This window comes from Ovis aries, chromosome 9 (assembly GCF_016772045.2).
Source record: "Ovis aries strain OAR_USU_Benz2616 breed Rambouillet chromosome 9, ARS-UI_Ramb_v3.0, whole genome shotgun sequence".
In the NCBI taxonomy this organism is placed as follows: Eukaryota; Metazoa; Chordata; class Mammalia; order Artiodactyla; family Bovidae; genus Ovis; species Ovis aries.
The window spans coordinates 90,400,585-90,419,034 of record NC_056062.1 but is presented as its reverse complement, the minus strand read 5'-3'; the positions used below and the strand labels follow the sequence as shown (position 1 = coordinate 90,419,034).

At 37.7% G+C, this 18,450-nt stretch overlaps 1 protein-coding gene across 1 annotated transcript in view; it reads left to right on the top strand.

The window, feature by feature from the left end:
• LRRCC1 (leucine rich repeat and coiled-coil centrosomal protein 1) overlaps positions 1–14,377 on the top strand; it is a 45,223-nt gene extending 30,846 nt beyond the window's left edge. The window contains exons 15-19 of the mRNA XM_004011859.6: positions 655–818; positions 7,075–7,283; positions 7,373–7,510; positions 12,078–12,213; positions 14,034–14,377. Coding sequence (XP_004011908.1) covers positions 655–818; positions 7,075–7,283; positions 7,373–7,510; positions 12,078–12,213; positions 14,034–14,156 — 770 coding nt within the window. The 3' untranslated portion in view covers positions 14,157–14,377. The remainder of the gene's footprint in view (positions 1–654; positions 819–7,074; positions 7,284–7,372; positions 7,511–12,077; positions 12,214–14,033) is intronic.
• The last annotated feature ends 4,073 nt before the right edge of the window (positions 14,378–18,450 follow it).

The window sequence follows — 18,450 nt, the reverse complement described above, 5'->3', positions numbered from 1 at the left end:
TGCTATAGCTGAATAAGTTATTGAAAACAATTCTTTCTTATCTAGTGATTTTAAATTGTTTGTACATATGTAGCATTCATTTTTTTGCTAACAAGATAAATGTTAGCAATATTTATCTTGTTACATGTGGAGAAATGTGAAATCATTTATGAATAAAAACCATTTTAGGTTCAGGTAAACTTACCCTTAGTCTCATTCCCTTTCCAGTAACCATAAAGCAAGAGATACACACTTTTAAGATATACACTTCAGTTTTAAGGCATTCATGGAGACTTTATAAATTATGAATAGTAGATGTTGGCCTAAATGGAACATTGCTTATTTGACCATTCCATGTAGGAATCTATAATATAATTGCAAATTAATTTTGTTTGTATGGACAGCATAACATGACCCATTAAATATTTTGTGACTCAGTTACTTGTTCACAAAAGTAGCTGCTTGCATGGTTACTGTGGTTTTATGTTCTCAAACACCCACAGTTTTTAAAAGGTCCGTTTCTTCTCTTTCCACTTTATATTATGCTGTTACATATTTTGTTTCTTTATTCAGCTTCTTTTATTCATTATATCATACACTGTAAAATGAGATTCTCGTTAAAAACAAATCTCTTAAGGTCTTCTTAAGGTTTTTACTTTGATGTTTGTTTCTTAGGATCTTCTCTAGTCCAAAATCATGGGAGAGTAGAGGCTCAGCTTGAAAGCCTGTGTAGGGAGAATGAATGTCTGCGAAAAGCCAGTGAGCGTGACAGCGACACAATAAGAATCAAATGTAAAATCATAGACGACCAAACTGAAACCATTGGAAAATTAAAAGAAGTAAGTTTGACATTTTATTTTAGGAAAAGCTCATAGGGAAAGTGTGAAAATGTGTGGATCAAAGTACCTAATAAATATTTGTCTCAATGAATCCTAACTGTTGTGGAATTTAAGACATACTATTGTGTTTTTTAAATAATGTTTGCCACTTTGCTTTTAAAAGTTATATATAACATTTATTAACTTGAAATTACTTTTACCTCAAAATTTTATGGAGAGTGTTATTATGGCCCTCGGAAAGATCCCCTGGAGAAGGAAATGTCAATCCACTCCAGTATTCTTGCCTGGAGAATGCTATGGACGGAAAAGCCTAGTAGGTTAACAGTCCATGGGGTCGCAAGAGTTGGACACAACTGAGCGACTTCACCTTCACCTTCAAAGTAATTAAAACTAGCGTCCATAATGGGTGGTTGTTGCTCTTCAGTTGCTGAGTCATGTCCAGCTCTTTGTAACCCCGTGTACTGCTGCATACCAGGCTTCCCTGGGCTTGGCGGCGGTTGGAGTTCTGCACACTCAGCAAGGACCAGCAGTGGGACGTGCAGGGCGCCAGACATGGTTGTCTCGCCACGTGGGGTGGCGGCAGGGCCTATCCCTGCTAGTCAGAGCCTGAGAAAGCACGGTCCACTGGAGGAGGACATGGCAAACCACCTCAGTGGTCTTGCCTTCAGTTCAGGTCAGTCGCTCAATTGTATCTGACTCTTTGCGACCCCATGAATCGCAGCACGCCAGGCCTCCCTGTCCATCACCAACTCCCGGAGTTCACTCAAACTCACATCAGTCGAGTCAGTGATGCCATCCAGCTATCTCATCCTCTGTCGTCCCCTTCTCCTCCTGCCCCCAATACCTGCCAGCATCAGAGTCTTTTCCAGTGAGTCAGCTCTTAGCATGAGGTGGCCAACGTACTGGAGCTTCAGCTTTAGCATCATTCCTTCCAAAGAACACCCAGGGCTGATGTCCTTCAGAATGGACTGGTTGGATCTCCTTGCAGTCCAAGAGACTCTCAAGAGTCTTCTCCAACATCACAGTTCAAAAGCATCAGTTCTTGCCTTCAGAGCCCCATAAAGGGTTAGGAATCAAACAAAGGTAGCATTTTTATTTAAACTTTGCACTGTTTAGTATCTCCCAGTATTGCTAAATCAGTTCTCAGAATTCTCTGTGACAACCTTGTTGTTATTCAGTCACCCAGTCGTGTCCCACTCTTTGCAAATCCATGGACTTCAGCATGCCATGAATAGAATGCAAAAGATGATCAGTGCTTATTTCCAAGAGACTGATTTTACCCTCTTTAATATGGCCTGTCTTAGAAAATGAACAGGATCTCTTGTTTCAAAGTATATTACATGAAAATTCCCAGAGAAATATTCTGAAAGTTACCCTGAACTCCAAAATTTGAATCAAATTTGAACTCCAAAATTTTCTTCTGAAGATTATCTTCAAGGTGTTAAAAAATATAGCCCAAGAAAAGAGATTTTAAGAAACTTCTTAATGGGATTATCACCCACAAAGTTAGGAACTCATTCTCTTTTTCATTTTTTTTTTAAGGAACTCATTCTTTAATTATAACCACCTAAGATTTGATTTTTTCCCCCCTTAGTCATTATTAAGACACACGACTTCATCAAGTACAGAAAATAAAGAAACATTATCACCATGTTGTTATATCCATAATTAGATTTAGACTATGAATGTTTGAACTGTGATTTTTGGTTTAAAAAAGTTTTCAGGTTTTCAACTCATCATTTTTCTTTCTTTTCACAATTTAGTACATTTACTTTTAAAGACCATAGTATCAACCTCAAAGATAATGAGCATTAATGGTGCATCCCAGCTCATTACAGAACATACAGAGATAACTAGGTATAATTTCTTATAGCAATAAATTCACCACGTGCTCAGTTGCTCAGTCGTGTCTGACTTTTTGCAACCCCATGCACTGTAGCCCACCAGGCTCCTTTGTGGGATTCTCCAGGCAAGAATACTGGAGTGGGTTGCCATTTCCTCTTGCAGGGATCTTCCCAACCCAGGTATCAAACCTGTGTCTCCTGCATTAGCAGGAGGATTCTTTAGCACTGAGCCACCAGGGAAGCCCAAATATTTCACCATAGCTAATAACTTAAAGGGATGAGGACCTAATCTGCAGAATTTGGGGTTCAATATTTTCAATTAAGTAGATTCTGAAACAGGACTTTTGAGGTTTGGTTTCCTCATGTATTATTTTGGTACTTTTAAGTATGGGTCACAAGATTCTCTGATGGTTCGGTTCAGTTGCTCAGTCGTGTCCGACTCTTTGCGACCCCATGAGTCGCAGCACGCCAGGCCTCCCTGTCCATCACCATCTCCTGGAGTTCACTCAGACTCATGTCCATCGAGTCTGTGATGCCATCCAGCCATCTCATCCTCTGTCGTCCCCTTCTCCTCCTGCCCCCAATCCCTGCCAGCATCAGAGTCTTTTCCAATGAGTCAGCTCTTCACATGAGGTGGCCAAAGTACTGGAGCTCCAGCTTTAGCATCATTCCATCCAAAGAAATCCCAGGGTTGATCTCCTTCAGAATGGACTGGTTAGATCTCCTTGCAGTCCAAGGGACCCTCAAGAGTCTTCTCCAGAACCACAGTTTAAATGCATCAATTCTTCTGCGCTCAGCCTTCTTCACAGTCCAACTCTCACATCCATACATGACCACTGAAAAAACCATAGCCTTGACTAGATGGACCTTTGTTGGCAAAGTAATGTCTCTGCTTTTGAATATACTATCTAGGCTGGTCATAACTTTCCTTCCAAGGAGTAAGCGTCTTTTCATTTCATGGCTGCAGTCACCATCTACAGTGATTTTGGAACCCCCCAAAATAAAGTCTGACACTGTTTCTACCGTTTCCCCATCTATTTCCCATGAAGTGATGGGACCAGAAGCCATGATCTTCGTTTTCTGAATGTTGAGCTTTAAGCCAACTTTTTCACTCTCCTCTTTCACTTTCATCAAGAGGCTTTTAGCTCCTCTTCACTTTCTGCCATAAGGGTGGTGTCATCTGCATATCTGAGGTTATTGGTATTTCTCCCGGCAATCTTGATTCCAGCTTGTGTTTCTTCCAGTCCAGCGTTTCTCATGATGTACTCTGCATATAAGTTAAATAAGCAGGGTGACGATATACAGCTTGACGTACTCCTCTTCCCATTTGGAACCAGTCTGTTGTTCGATGTCCAGTTCTAACTGTTGCTTCCTGACCTGCATACAGATTTCTCAAGAGGCAGGTCAGGTGGTCTGTATTCCCATCTCTCTCAGAATTTTCCACAGTTTCTTGTGATCCACACAGTCAAAGGCTTTGGCATAGTCAATAAAGCAGAAATAGATGCTTTTCTGGAACTCTGGCTTTTTCCATGATCCAGCGGATGTTGGCAATTTGATCTCTGGTTCCTCTGCCTTTTCTAAAACCAGCTTGAACATCAGGAAGTTCACAGTTCATGTACTGCTGAAGTCTGGCTTGGAGAATTTTGAGCATTACTTTACTAGCATGTGAGATGAGTGCAATTGTGCGGTGGTTTGAGCATTCTTTTGCATGGCCTTTCTTTGGGATTGGAATGAAAATTGACCTTTTCCAGTCCTGTGGCCACTGCTGAGTTTTCCAAATTTGCTGGCATTTTGAGTGCAGCGCTTTCACAGCATCATCTTTCAGGATTTGAAACAGCTCAACTGGAATTCCATCAACTCCACTGGCTTTGTTCGTAGTGATGCTTTCTAAGGCCCACTTGACTTCACATTCCAAGATGTCTGGCTCTAGATGAGTGATCACACCATCATGATTATCCAGGTCGTGAAGATCTTTTTTGTACAGTTCTTCTGTGTATTCTTGCCACCTCTTCTTAATATCTTCTGCTTCTGTTAGGTCCAGACCATTTCTGTCCTTTATGGAGCCCATCTTTTCATGAAATGTTCCCTCGTTATCTCTAAGTTTCTTGAAGACATCTCTAGTCTTTCCCATTCTGTTCTTTTCCTCTATTTCTTTGCATTGATATCTGAGGAAGGCTTTCTTATCTCTTCTTGCTATTCTTTGGAATTCTGCATTCAGATGCTTTTATCTTTCTTTTTCTCCTTTGTTTTTTGCTTCTCTTCTTTTCACAGCTATTTGTAAGGCCTCCCCAGACAGCCATTTTGCTTTTTTGCATTTCTTTTCCATGGGGATGGTCTTAATCCCTATCTCCTGTACAATGTCACGAACCTCATTCCATAGTTCAGGCACTCTTATCTATCAGATCTAGGCCCTGAAATCTATTTCTCACTTCCACTGTAGAATCATAAGGGATTTGATTTAGGTCATACCTGAATGGTCTAGCGGTTTTCCCTACTTTCTTCAATTTAAGTCTGAATTTGGTAATAAGGAGTTCATGATCTGAGCCACAGTCAGCTCCTGGTCTTGTTTTTGTTGACTGTACAGAGCTTCTCCATCTTTGGCTGCAAAGAATATAATCAGTCTGATTTCGGTGTTGACCATCTGGTGATGTCCATGTGTAGAGTCTTCTCTTGTGTTGTTGGAAGAGGGTGTTTGCTATGACCAGTGTGTTCTCTTGGCGAAACTCTGTTAGTCTTTGCCCTGCTTCATTCCGCATTCCAAGGCCAAATTTGCCTGTTACTCCAGGTGTTTCTTGACTTCCTACTTTTGCATTCCAGTCCCCTATAATGAAAAGGACATCTTTTGGGGGTGTTAGTTCTAGAAGGTCTTGTAGGTCTTCATAAAATCGTTCAGCTTCAGTTTCTTCAGTGTTACTGGTTGGGGCATAGACTTGGATAATTGTGATATTGAATGGTTTGCCTTGGAGACGAACAGAGATCATTCTGTCGTTTTGAGATTGCATCCAAGTACTGCATTTTGGACTCTTGTTGACCATGATGGCTACTCCATTTCTTCTGAGGGATTCCTGCCCACAGTAGTAGATATAATGGTCATCCGAGTTAAAGTCACCTATTCCAGTCCATTTTAGTTCACTGATCCCTAGAATGTCGATGTTCACCCTTGCCATCTCTTGTTTGACCACTTCCAGTTTGCCTTGATTCATGGACCTGACATTTCAGGTTCCTATGCAATATTGCTCTTTACAGCATCAGATCTTGCTTCTATCACCAGTCACATCCACAGCTGGGTATTGTTTTTGCTTTGGCTCCATCCCTTCATTCTTTCTGGAGTTATTTCTCCACTGATCTGATGGTATAATGTTATTTTTATTAGCAGGGTTATTTCATAAGAATCTTCTGTAGCTTTTATGAATTCCTAATAATATGTTAAGACTGCTGTCCCCTGAGTACTTAAGTATGAGAGTTGTGAGGAGAAAATAAATTATAGAAATATTGGTCAAGACTACCTGATATCGTTGCTTAGAATTTTTAGATGTATAACACACTAAGGAATTGAACCACATTTTCTAAAATACTGATGAATTCATTCCTAAATTAGCCTCATTCAGTATTCTTTTGTTTGCCTCCATCATCTTCCCAAAGGGAAAGAAGAAAGGCACGGTGGGGCAGGGGAAACAGGATGAAAGCAGGAACTGCTAATTCGTTTGTTTCTCAATGATGGAGACTGATACCGTTAGCTGGTGTTACAGGGTTCTAGCAAAGAGGCATGCCCCTGTAAAGCAGATATGTTTCTTGGCATAAATAAGTCAGATGAGGCCTAATACCTGCAAACATTTAACAGTGCCTAAGGTAGTTTTGATCTTTCATTAATCCTCCGATTTGTAGTATGCAAATAGAGGATACAGTTGGCCTCACAGGACAGAAGATGAAGTTTGGGGGAATATAGAGCCTATTTTCATGTGACATCAGTAGTGATGAAGTCATGCTTTAAAGTATTTGTTCACTCTAATGCAGAAGACACTTGTTCAGCAGAGTAGAAATAGTATTTTATGTCATACATGCATCGTGAATATCAATCTTTGCTATATTCCGTGTTAAATAAAATTGTCATTGTACTGTTTTTCTTCCCATGTACTCCTTTTGTGTGGTTGGTAGTAACCTAATGAAATAAAAAGTGTACATAGTGTATCATTCTTAATGGCATTTAAAAAAAGTAGTGGTGCTATTCCTTATTGATTGTGATTTTTAGAATGTTCTGTAGAAATCTTTTCTAAAACATTCACTGAACATTCAATTCATTTTTTAATCTGTAGTTTTTATAATAACTTTAAACAATATTGAATTCGGAAATAAGGCATTTAAGATTAAGAAAAATGTTTTTTAATAATGATTTATCTTCTGTAAAAATAAAGTGTTTACAGGAAAGAGAGGAACAAATCAAAATATTACATGAAAAAATCACTGAAATACAAAGATGTAGTCAAGAACAACTTGAAGAAAAAACTTCACAACTGGATGAAATAGTTGAGAAACTAGAAAGACACAATGAAAGAAAAGAAAAACTGAAACAGCAGTTGAAAGTAAAGGAATTAGAACTTGATGAAATCAGAAAAGCTTACAGGTATTATACAGTATTTCCTATTGAGAAATAACATGTGGCTTAATAATTTCATGTAACCAGTTTTCTTTAATTATTTCTTTTCATATTAGTACACTTAATCAGAAGTGGCATGATAAAGGAGAACTTCTATGTCATCTTGAAATGCAAGTAAAAGAAGTGAAAGAAAACTTTGAAAACAAAGAAAGAAAACTTAAAGCGGAAAGAGATAAAAGTATCGAACTACAAAAGTAAGCATTAAGACCTAAAGTATGTGGGATATCTTTAAAGAAAACTGAATTGGGATGGGTAGGCATGAGGAAGGTAAAAACATTTTGGACATAGTTATTTGCCAAGACCTTAATTTCCGTTCCATCTATAAAATGATTATAATAGTTCCTCCCTTCATATTTGATGGAAGTTTAAACTTTGTGTATATGTGTATGTATGTATGTATATGATTTGTATGGGCTATTTAGCATTTAAATAGTGCCCGATGCATAGTAATTGCTGTATAAATATTTCGTTTTTATTACTAGAATTACTGTTTTCAAATTCTGTTTGAATGGAAACAGCTAATATTTTTGGCTGTTGTATGTGGAGTTGTGTGTGGAGTTTTGGCTTCCCTGGTGGTTCAGCACTAGGAGACCAGGATTCAATCCCTGGGTTGGGAAGATCCCCTGGAAAGGGAAATAACAACCCACTCCTGTAGTCTTGCCTGGGGAATCGCATGGACAGAGGAACCTGGCAGTCCATGGGGTTGCAAAGAGTTGGACACAACTTAGCGACTGAACAACAGCAACACGTGAAGTTGAGAGGAAAAAACTCACTGACTACCAGGCACAGAGCGCTCCTGAAGAATCTAAAACAGATGTTGGTAGCGGTTAGCCTGCAGCAGCTGAGGATGAGAACTGATTTAAATAAGGGGAAGAAAATCTATATGCATATGCCATTGCTGTATGGATTTTATAAAATACTCTAGAGGAAATGAGGGTTTTACCTTATAAACTGTATGACTTGACTTGTTAAAATAATTTAAAGTTAACTGAGCTAAAAAATAGGCAGCATGGTTTAGTGACCAGTTCTCATGCCAATATACAGAATGGTGTAGATAATGTGGCATGTAGGTAGCCCCAAAATTTCATATAGAGATAGGTTCCCCATTATATCAAATCTAGTAGAACCTCGAAATTTGATTTTTCATATTTCAACTCAGTGTAAATGGAAAGATGTTATTATACACCCCAGAAGTTTTAATTGACAGTACAGTCAGTTGTCTGCTAATGGACCCTGTTATCCTTTGCTTTACAACCAAACATTAATGCAGCAAAACATTGACTTAGAGCCTGTTTTCTTTCCTGCTGGTCACAGCTTTGCAGTGTGAAGTCCTTTTGATCCTAAAAGACACAATCATTTAATATAACGAAAAGTTCCTAAACTTAATAAAAACCATAAAGCCTGATAATTTTTAGAATGTCTTATGTTATTTATTGTGTTTTTAAGAGCAAAACAATAAAAAGGCCTGATTTTTACCTTAATGCTCTTATGTCTAAGATTCGTAGGTATGATTTTTAATTTAATGGAACTTTAATAAAATAAATCATTGTTCATAAGAAAGGTTTTATTTGCATAGCTTTTTATAACATATAAATTGATTATTTTCTTATATCTTACTTTTAACCCAGCAGTAATTCTGTGAGATTAGCCAAACAGGCAGGATTATCGTGTTATAGTTGACAGACTTTAAATCCAGAGGTTGTGAACTTGCCCTTGGTCACATAGCTACCAAATGTTGCAACAGGAATAAAAGAAAGGCTTTTGATTCATGATCCTAATGCTGAAAGTTCAGTCTCCCTACACTGTGCCCAATGAAGTGTCAGAAACAAGAGTTTTGGGTGACGTAGAAAAGGATTGCTTTGTTGCTTTGCCAAACAAAAGGGGACGCAACAGGCTTGTGCCTCAAAACCTGTGTCCCTGCACAGGAAGATTTGGCAAGTTTATAGCAGTGGTTCAGGGGTGGAGTTGCTATTAAACAGTAGGGTATGTGTAGGGCCTGTATTCCTTGGGTTGCACCTAAGGCAGACTTCTCCCTAATCTCTGCATCCCTTCCCTTTCCTGATAAGCGACCGTTCAAATCTGCCCTTGAAACTCAGGGAAAGTCTTGAAGGCTGGAGTCTATTCCCTGCAAACAAGAAATGGGGGACACAGAAAGGCTTCCATGCCCAGGAGCACAGTTTCAGTGCTAATATTCAGTCCACTGTTGCAGTGGGCTGTGCCAAAACCAGGAAGCTTTTTCATTATGAGCTTAACGTTTTTAATAAAATTATTCAAGGTCAAGAAACACCTGGAGTAACAGGCAAATTTGGCCTTGGAATGCGGAATGAAGCAGGGCAAAGACTAACAGAGTTTTGCCAAGAGAACACACTGGTCATAGCAAACACCCTCTTCCAACAACACAAGAGAAGACTCTACACATGGACATCACCAGATGGTCAACACCGAAATCAGACTGATTATATTCTTTGCAGCCAAAGATGGAGAAGCTCTGTACAGTCAACAAAAACAAGACCAGGAGCTGACTGTGGCTCAGATCATGAACTCCTTATTACCAAATTCAGACTTAAATTGAAGAAAGTAGGGAAAACCGCTAGACCATTCAGGTATGACCTAAATCAAATCCCTTATGATTCTACAGTGGAAGTGAGAAATAGATTTCAGGGCCTAGATCTGATAGATAAGAGTGCCTGAACTATGGAATGAGGTTCGTGACATTGTACAGGAGATAGGGATTAAGACCATCCCTATGGAAAAGAAATGCAAAAAAGCAAAATGGCTGTCTGGGGAGGCCTTACAAATAGCTGTGAAAAGAAGAGAAGCAAAAAACAAAGGAGAAAAAGAAAGATAAAAGCATCTGAATGCAGAATTCCAAAGAATAGCAAGAAGAGATAAGAAAGCCTTCCTCAGATATCAATGCAAAGAAATAGAGGAAAAGAACAGAATGGGAAAGACTAGAGATGTCTTCAAGAAACTTAGAGATAACGAGGGAACATTTCATGAAAAGATGGGCTCCATAAAGGACAGAAATGGTCTGGACCTAACAGAAGCAGAAGATATTAAGAAGAGGTGGCAAGAATACACAGAAGAACTGTACAAAAAAGATCTTCACGACCTGGATAATCATGATGGTGTGATCACTCATCTAGAGCCAGACATCTTGGAATGTGAAGTCAAGTGGGCCTTAGAAAGCATCACTACGAACAAAGCCAGTGGAGTTGATGGAATTCCAGTTGAGCTGTTTCAAATCCTGAAAGATGATGCTGTGAAAGCGCTGCACTCAAAATGCCAGCAAATTTGGAAAACTCAGCAGTGGCCACAGGACTGGAAAAGGTCAATTTTCATTCCAATCCCAAAGAAAGGCCATGCAAAAGAATGCTCAAACCACCGCACAATTGCACTCATCTCACATGCTAGTAAAGTAATGGTCAAAATTCTCCAAGCCAGACTACAGCAGTACATGAACTGTGAACTTCCTGATGTTCAAGCTGGTTTTAGAAAAGGCAGAGGAACCAGAGATCAAATTGCCAACATCCGCTGGATCATGGAAAAAGCCAGAGTTCCAGAAAAGCATCTATTTCTGCTTTATTGACTATGCCAAAGCCTTTGACTGTGTGGATCACAAGAAACTGTGGAAAATTCTGAGAGAGATGGGAATACCAGACCACCTGACCTGCCTCTTGAGAAATCTGTATGCAGGTCAGGAAGCAACAGTTAGAACTGGACATCGAACAACAGACTGGTTCCAAATGGGAAGAGGAGTACGTCAAGCTGTATATCGTCACCCTGCTTATTTAACTTATATGCAGAGTACATCATGAGAAACGCTGGACTGGAAGAAACACAAGCTGGAATCAAGATTGCCGGGAGAAATACCAATAACCTCAGATATGCAGATGACACCACCCTTATGGCAGAAAGTGAAGAGGAGCTAAAAAGCCTCTTGATGAAAGTGAAAGAGGAGAGTGAAAAAGTTGGCTTAAAGCGCAACATTCAGAAAACGAAGATCATGGCATCTGGTCCCATCACTTCATGGGAAATAGATGGGGAAACGGTAGAAACAGTGTCAGACTTTATTTTGGGGGGGTTCCAAAATCACTGTAGATGGTGATTGCAGCCATGAAATGAAAAGACGCTTACTCCTTGGAAGGAAAGTTATGACCAGCCTAGATAGTATATTCAAAAGCAGAGACATTACTTTGCCAACAAAGGTCTGTCTAGTCAAGGCTATGGTTTTTCCAGTGTCATGTATGAGTGCAAGAGTTGGACTGTGAAGAAAGCTGAGCACCAAAGATTTGATGCTTTTGAACTGTGGTGCTGGAGAAGACTCTTGAGAGTCCCTTGGACTGCAAGGAGATCCAACCAGTCCATCCTAAAGGAGGTCAGTCCTGGGTGTTCATTGGAATGACATGCTAAAGCTGGAGCTCCAGTACTTTGGCCACCTCATGTGAAGAGTTGACTCATTGGAAAAGACTCTGATGCTGGCAGGGATTGGGGGCAGGAGGAGAAGGGGACGACAGAGGATGAGATGGCTGGATGGCATTACTGACTCAATTGATGTGAGTTTGAGTGAACTCCGGGAGTTGGTGATGGACAGGGAGGCCTGGCGTACTGCACTGCATGGGGTCGCAAAGAGTCAGACACCATTGAGCGACTGCACTGAACTGATGCTTCCGTTAAAATATGAATATGAGTGCTTCCATGTTAAAAAAATCCTAATTTTTATACATCCAGGTGGATATGTGGTTTTGTTTTGTTTTTAAGGGATGCAATGGAAAAGCTTCATAGTATGGATGATGCCTTTAAGAAACAAGTTGATGCAATTGTTGAAGCTCATCAAAATGAAATAATACAACTGGCAAATGAAAAACAGAAATGTATTGATTCTGCAAATTTAAAGGTACTGTAAGTAAAATTCACTTTGATAATCAGTATTAAGTTGTTATAGCTAAGTAAATTTTATCTTCAGCAGTGATAAGGAGAACAGGCAGCATGATTTAATGACCAAATAGATAGGAAGAATGGTACTAATACAATCATGAAGCCAGACCAGCATGTTGGTAATACTTAGATTAGTTGTAGAACAGAATTTTAATGAAACTGAGATTATAAATTTGATCCTGATATGCACCTGCTCCATGAGCTCTGGATAAAAATTTATATATCATTCACCAGTTTCAGCTGAAAGCCCTGTTGGTTACACATAGGCTAGGTGAGAATGTGAATGTATTAAGTATAATCCATTACAGCCTTGGACAAGTTCTCAAGGATTGTTTTATTATGAATTAGAGTTCAAACTGTCAAATTTCTCATTGACAAAGGAATGGGTTTAGGATGATACTAAATGACAGGGAAACATCAGAATTAACTTATGAAACTTTTAAATAATACTTATGTATGAGTGTTCCCCTCATACTTTCATTCACTAAGACTAGGTTCAAACCTAGATATTTTAAAAACTCAACAGTTGATTCTCATGTGACTTCACTGTTAAGATCCACTAAATGAGGCAGTTATGAACTTTCATTTTTCCCAGATTTTGAAGTGTTAATAGGAAACAGATATCTTTAAGACTGGAAGTTCAGAAATCAGCAACTAGAAAAGGAAAGGAATACTAAATATTTTATAATCAAGGTTGTGTAGTTAAATGACATTAAAGGAGCCTATATAACCAGAAAGAGGGAATTATGTCTTTGAAAATAATCACAGCTAATAAATGCAAGTTGTTCAAAATTTAGTTTTTTATTTCAGTTCAGTGGTTGTTTCAGATATCTATTGTGTTGAATAAGAGTACGCTAGGTATTATTAAATAAGCTATGATATTAGGCCTTTAGCTCAAAGCAAAATACTGTGTTTGATTTTGGACATCTTGCCAGTATGATGTAATATCATAGGGAGGTGTTTGTTAGGGATTTAGAAAAATGGCACCAAAGTTAAAATGTGGTAATCGTGATAAAGGGCATCACATACAGGTGATCATTTAAGTTAGGAGAAATGTTAATTTTTAGAAGGAGAAAAATTAGGAAGTCTATATTAAGAGATTAGGAGGAGGGAAGTAGAACAGATAGGGGTGACTATATTGGCAGTGCCCTTAGGAATGTCGTATAATAGGAGAGAGAGTTTCAAGCAGAAATTAATTGTGTCAGATACACTGAATCCTAGGAGAATCCTAGGAGAATAAATATGGGTTAACAGTAAATCATAAAATTATCTCTCAAAAAGATGATAATGTATAACCACCACAAGCAGTTTTAGAAATGCAGTGTTTTAAAGAGTTTCTTTGGGAAGGGAGGTGATTTCAGTTTTGAAAGTTTGTAAGGATAAGTCAAGAGTCATGATTTGACATTCATAAGCAGCATAGGACTGCTTAGGAATGAGAAGATGAAGTCAGAAAACTGGGTTTCATCCAGATATGCTACTGAGAAGCACTAAAACCTTGAACAAGTTTTCTGAACTATAAAGTAGCTAAATTACCATGTGTTCATTACAGGAGCCTATGAGAAATAAATGGATAGTGTATACGTGTGAATATTTTGTATATAGTATGACATCGTTTTCCATATTAGTATTTGAATAGGTTAACATTTTATTAACCTCTTGCTTTAAATGAACATTACGTCACAAATTGTAAAATGTATACAAACCTTTTACTTTCTGCATTTTTTTTAATGCATTTTCACTGAGAAATTTAAATGTTATAAAATGTACATATTGATTTAGGTTCATCGAGTTGAAGAAGAAATGCGTGGACTTCTGGAAGAAACATGCAAGAACAAAAAAGCAATGGAAACAAAAATTAAGCAACTTGCTTTTGCTCTAAGTCAAATTCAGCAAGAAATTTGATGGTTCTGAGAACAAATTTAATTGAAATGGATCGGCAGGCCTATTGTAAAAATGATTAAATATTGTAATAGTAGTAACTGCTGTGACTTTGAAATGTCTCTTTCTACACATTTCATTCTGATTATATTTTAAAAGACTTTTGATCAAGTATTAATTGTATATGTAGGTTTTTTTTATAATAAATTGTTGACAATTATGTGTATTAGAAAAACCTATCAAAATAACTAGACTTAAAACACTTTTTCTTGTTTCTGTGCTATACATTGTCTGGTCATTACACATTTGCCTATAAGTATGTTAATGAAAATTTAGTATTTTGACCACATGAGGGAAAGTATTTTAATACTGTTAACCTTACTGAGTTGATGAACTAATTATATTTATTGGTTTCCTTCAGTTGAGGTAGCTCCATTCTTTTAAAATGCTCCTAAGTATAGCCAAAAAATATTTTAAATCTGTATAAGAGATGTGGTATTTTTAAGAATGCATATATATGTCTCCACATCATTCATAATGACTCCTTTTTAGTTAATGAGGAGAATTCTTATTTCACAACCTGAAACACTTTTATTCCATTTCATATCAGTTCAATTATTCCTATTTCAATTTTGTCATCTCTTATGTTCCTGTGTATGCAGAACAAAGATCTGAATACTATTCTCCTTACCATTTCTGAAAGAAAGAGAATATAATACCAAACTCTAATAGCCAGTGAACTATTTTTTTTTTAATTAAATGCAATCAGAAAAAATGTAAAGAGAGGGCCCCGTTTGTTACAGGCGAGGTTTATACTGAAATCTGTGGGAGATCAAGCATGTCAGCATGTAATGGGAGCCTATAGGAGGCTGGGAGGACATAAGAAATATTGGGGAAAATAATAGCTGGAACCTTCCTTAATATGATGAAAAAGATGAGCCTACATGTTCAAGAACTTCAGTAAAACCCAGGATAAATAAACAAAGAGAACCACACCTAGACACTTCACAGTCAAACTGTTGGGGGAAATCTTAAAAGTAGCAAGAAAATATGATTTAATGTAAAGGAATCATCAACAGTTGAGAAATTTCTCATGAGAAATAATGGAGACTAGAAGGCAGTGACGGACATATTTTAGGTACAGGAAATAAAAGAACAATAAGTTGAGAATTCTACATCCAACAAAACTATCCTTCAAAATAAAATGCAAAACACACTAGATGCAGTGGGCTGACAAAGTTTTCAACAACAACCAAAAGATCAGCTAAGAATTCTATATCCAGCAAAACTGTCTCTTAAATGAAGCCGAAATAAAGTCATTCTCAGGTAACAGCTGGGAAATACGTTCCTACCAGACCCACCTTAACAAAAAAGGCTGAAGGAAGTTCTTACTTCAAATCCTTTAAGAATGTGACCCTAGAGAGTAATTTGAATAAACATGAGAAGAAGAAATACTCATAAAGTGAAATATAGAATTATTAAAAAATATAAATACATATTTTCCCTTCATCCCTTAACTGATTAAAGAATCAAAAAATACAAAATGTATATAATTATATTATTGGGAGTAAAACAAAATGTAACATTTCTCCATATCAGCACAAAGGTGGATGGAAGCAAAGCTGTATTGGGAAGTAAGGAAATAGGAGATAGTAACTTGAAACCCATAGGAACAAGTGACAATAGTGAGTTATAAATATGAAAATTAATTTAACTATGAATATATATTTGCTGTCCTACTTTATATAAAACAACCAAACAGTTTCATAACAAAAAGAGGAAGAAAATAGAACTAAATAGAAACATTTCTACATTTCACTGAAATTGGGTTAGTATAAATCTGTTGTATATGTAAATTTGTGAAGTCATTAAGGATGTAACTCATATAACCAAAAAATAGTCAAAGTAAATTAAAACGTTACACTAGAAAATATTTGTGTAATACAAAAGTAGGAAAAAGCAATAAAAGTATTAAGTAATTTTTAAATGCGGTAAACAAGATAGAAAACAGTAAAATGGCATAGATAAATTTTAAAATTTGCATAATTTGTATCAATAATTACGTTAAGTGTGACTGGATTAAATGATCCAATCAAAAGAATGGGTAAGAAAACAAAATCTAACTACATAACACTTTCAAATATGCAAATAGGTTGGAAATAGCAGTAAAAGGATAGAAAACAGTGACCATAAGGAAGATGGAGTGACTAATATCAGACAAAAGAGACTAAAAAGTTGTACTAGAAGAAAAGAGATGAAACAATGTCAATTCATCAGGAATAAGTATAGACATGGATACACCTAACAACATAGTCCCCAAATTCATGAGGAAAAACTGACAGACTTGAAGGTGGGAATGGGGTGGGGGATGAGATTATTCAATAGGAACACAGATCCTCCCTGGTGATTCAGTGGTAAAGAATCAACCTGCCAATGCAGGGAACACAGGTTTGATCCCTGGACCAGGTAGATCCCATGTGCCATAGATTACCTAAGCCCATGCACCAGAGTTACAAGCCTGTGCTCGAGCTGGTGAACCACAGCTACTTCAGCCCAAGCACTGCAGCTGTTAAGCCTGTGCACGTTCAGCCCAAGGTCTGCAACAAGAGAAGCCACCCCAGTGAGAAGCCCATGCACTGTGACTGGGGAGTAGACCCTGCTCCCTGCAACTGAGACCCCACGCTCAGCAACAGAGACCTGGTACAGTCAAAGAAACAGTAAGAAAACACCACTTCCAACAACGGAAAGTGAAGCAGATCAGCAAGAAAATGGAAGACTTCAACAATACTAAACCTACTAGGCCTAACAGGCAACCGTAGAACACTTTAAGAACAGAATCTTCACATCCTTCCGAAGTGCACCTGGAGCCTTCTGCAGTACAGATGAGACGCAAGATCAAAAAGTAAGCCTCAGTGGATTTGGAATTATTGAAATCACACAAAGTAATACTTTGGCCACCTGATATGAAGAGCTGACTCATTTGAAAAGACCCTGATGCTAGGAAAGATTGATGGCAGGAGGAGAAGGGGACGACAGAGGATAAGCTGGTCAGATGACATCACTAACTTGATGGACATGGGTTTGGGTGGACTCCAGGAGTTGGTGATGGACAGGGAGGCCTGGCATCCTGCAGTCCATGGGGTCACAAAGAGTTGGACATGACTGAGCGACTGAACTGATGCTCTCTGAACACAATGAACTGAAATTAGAAAAGAATAACAAATTTGGGAAATTTACAGTGTGGAACACTACTGGATCAAAGAATAAATCATGAAATTAGAAAAATTCTTTGAGGCGAATGGAAATAGAAAATACGAGATGTAGCTAAAGTAATTAGAAGGAAATTTTTGTCTGCAAGCAACTATATGAAAAATATTTGAAATCAACATCCTAACCTTCCACCTATAGTGTTAGTCACTCCGTTGTGGCCGACTCTGCAATCCCATGTACGATAGCCCAGCAGGCTCCTCTGTCCATAGAATTCTCCAGGCAAGAATTCTGGAGTGGGTAGCCTTTCCCTTCTCCAGAGGATCTTCCCAACCCTGGGATGGAACCTGTGTCTCCTGCATTGCAGGCAGATTCCTTACCATCTGAACCACCAGGGAAGCCCTCCATGTATGAGATGCTGAAAAGGAGGAAACTACAGCCAAAGCAGACAAAGAAAAATTAGAGCAAAAATTAATGCAAGAAAAAACGCACCTAAATTTTTAACTTTGAAAAATTGACAAATCTTGAGGTAGATTAATTAAGGGAAAAAGGCTTAAATTATTAGAATCAAGAATGAATACATGGAAATAACAATAAGAGTGGGAGGAAACTTTGGAAGCTAATGAATATGTTTACTTCCTTATGATGGTCATAATTTCATATGTGTATACTTATTCTCATAAAATTGTGTAGAATAAATATGTACAGCTTTTACATGTCAATCATACCTAAATTGGTTTAATTTTTTTTTAATTCCATTGACAATAAATTTTAAACATAAAATTCTTAGGTTTTTATTTAACAAACGTTCAAATCTCATACTCTGAAAACTACAAAACATTAAAAGACAAATATTCATGGAATAGAAGACAATATTGACAAAATGGTAATTCTCCCCCAAATTCATCTACAGATTAAATACAATCCCCACCAAAATCTCAGCTAACTAGCTTATTTGCATAAGCTGACAACATGTCTCTAAAATTCATATAGAAATTCAAGGAATCTAGGCCAAAACAATCTTCAAAAAGGAAAAGCTGGAAAAGTCACACTTCCTCTTTAAAAACTAGAAAACTACAGGAGAAAAGCAGTCAAGGTGGTAGAGGTGAGG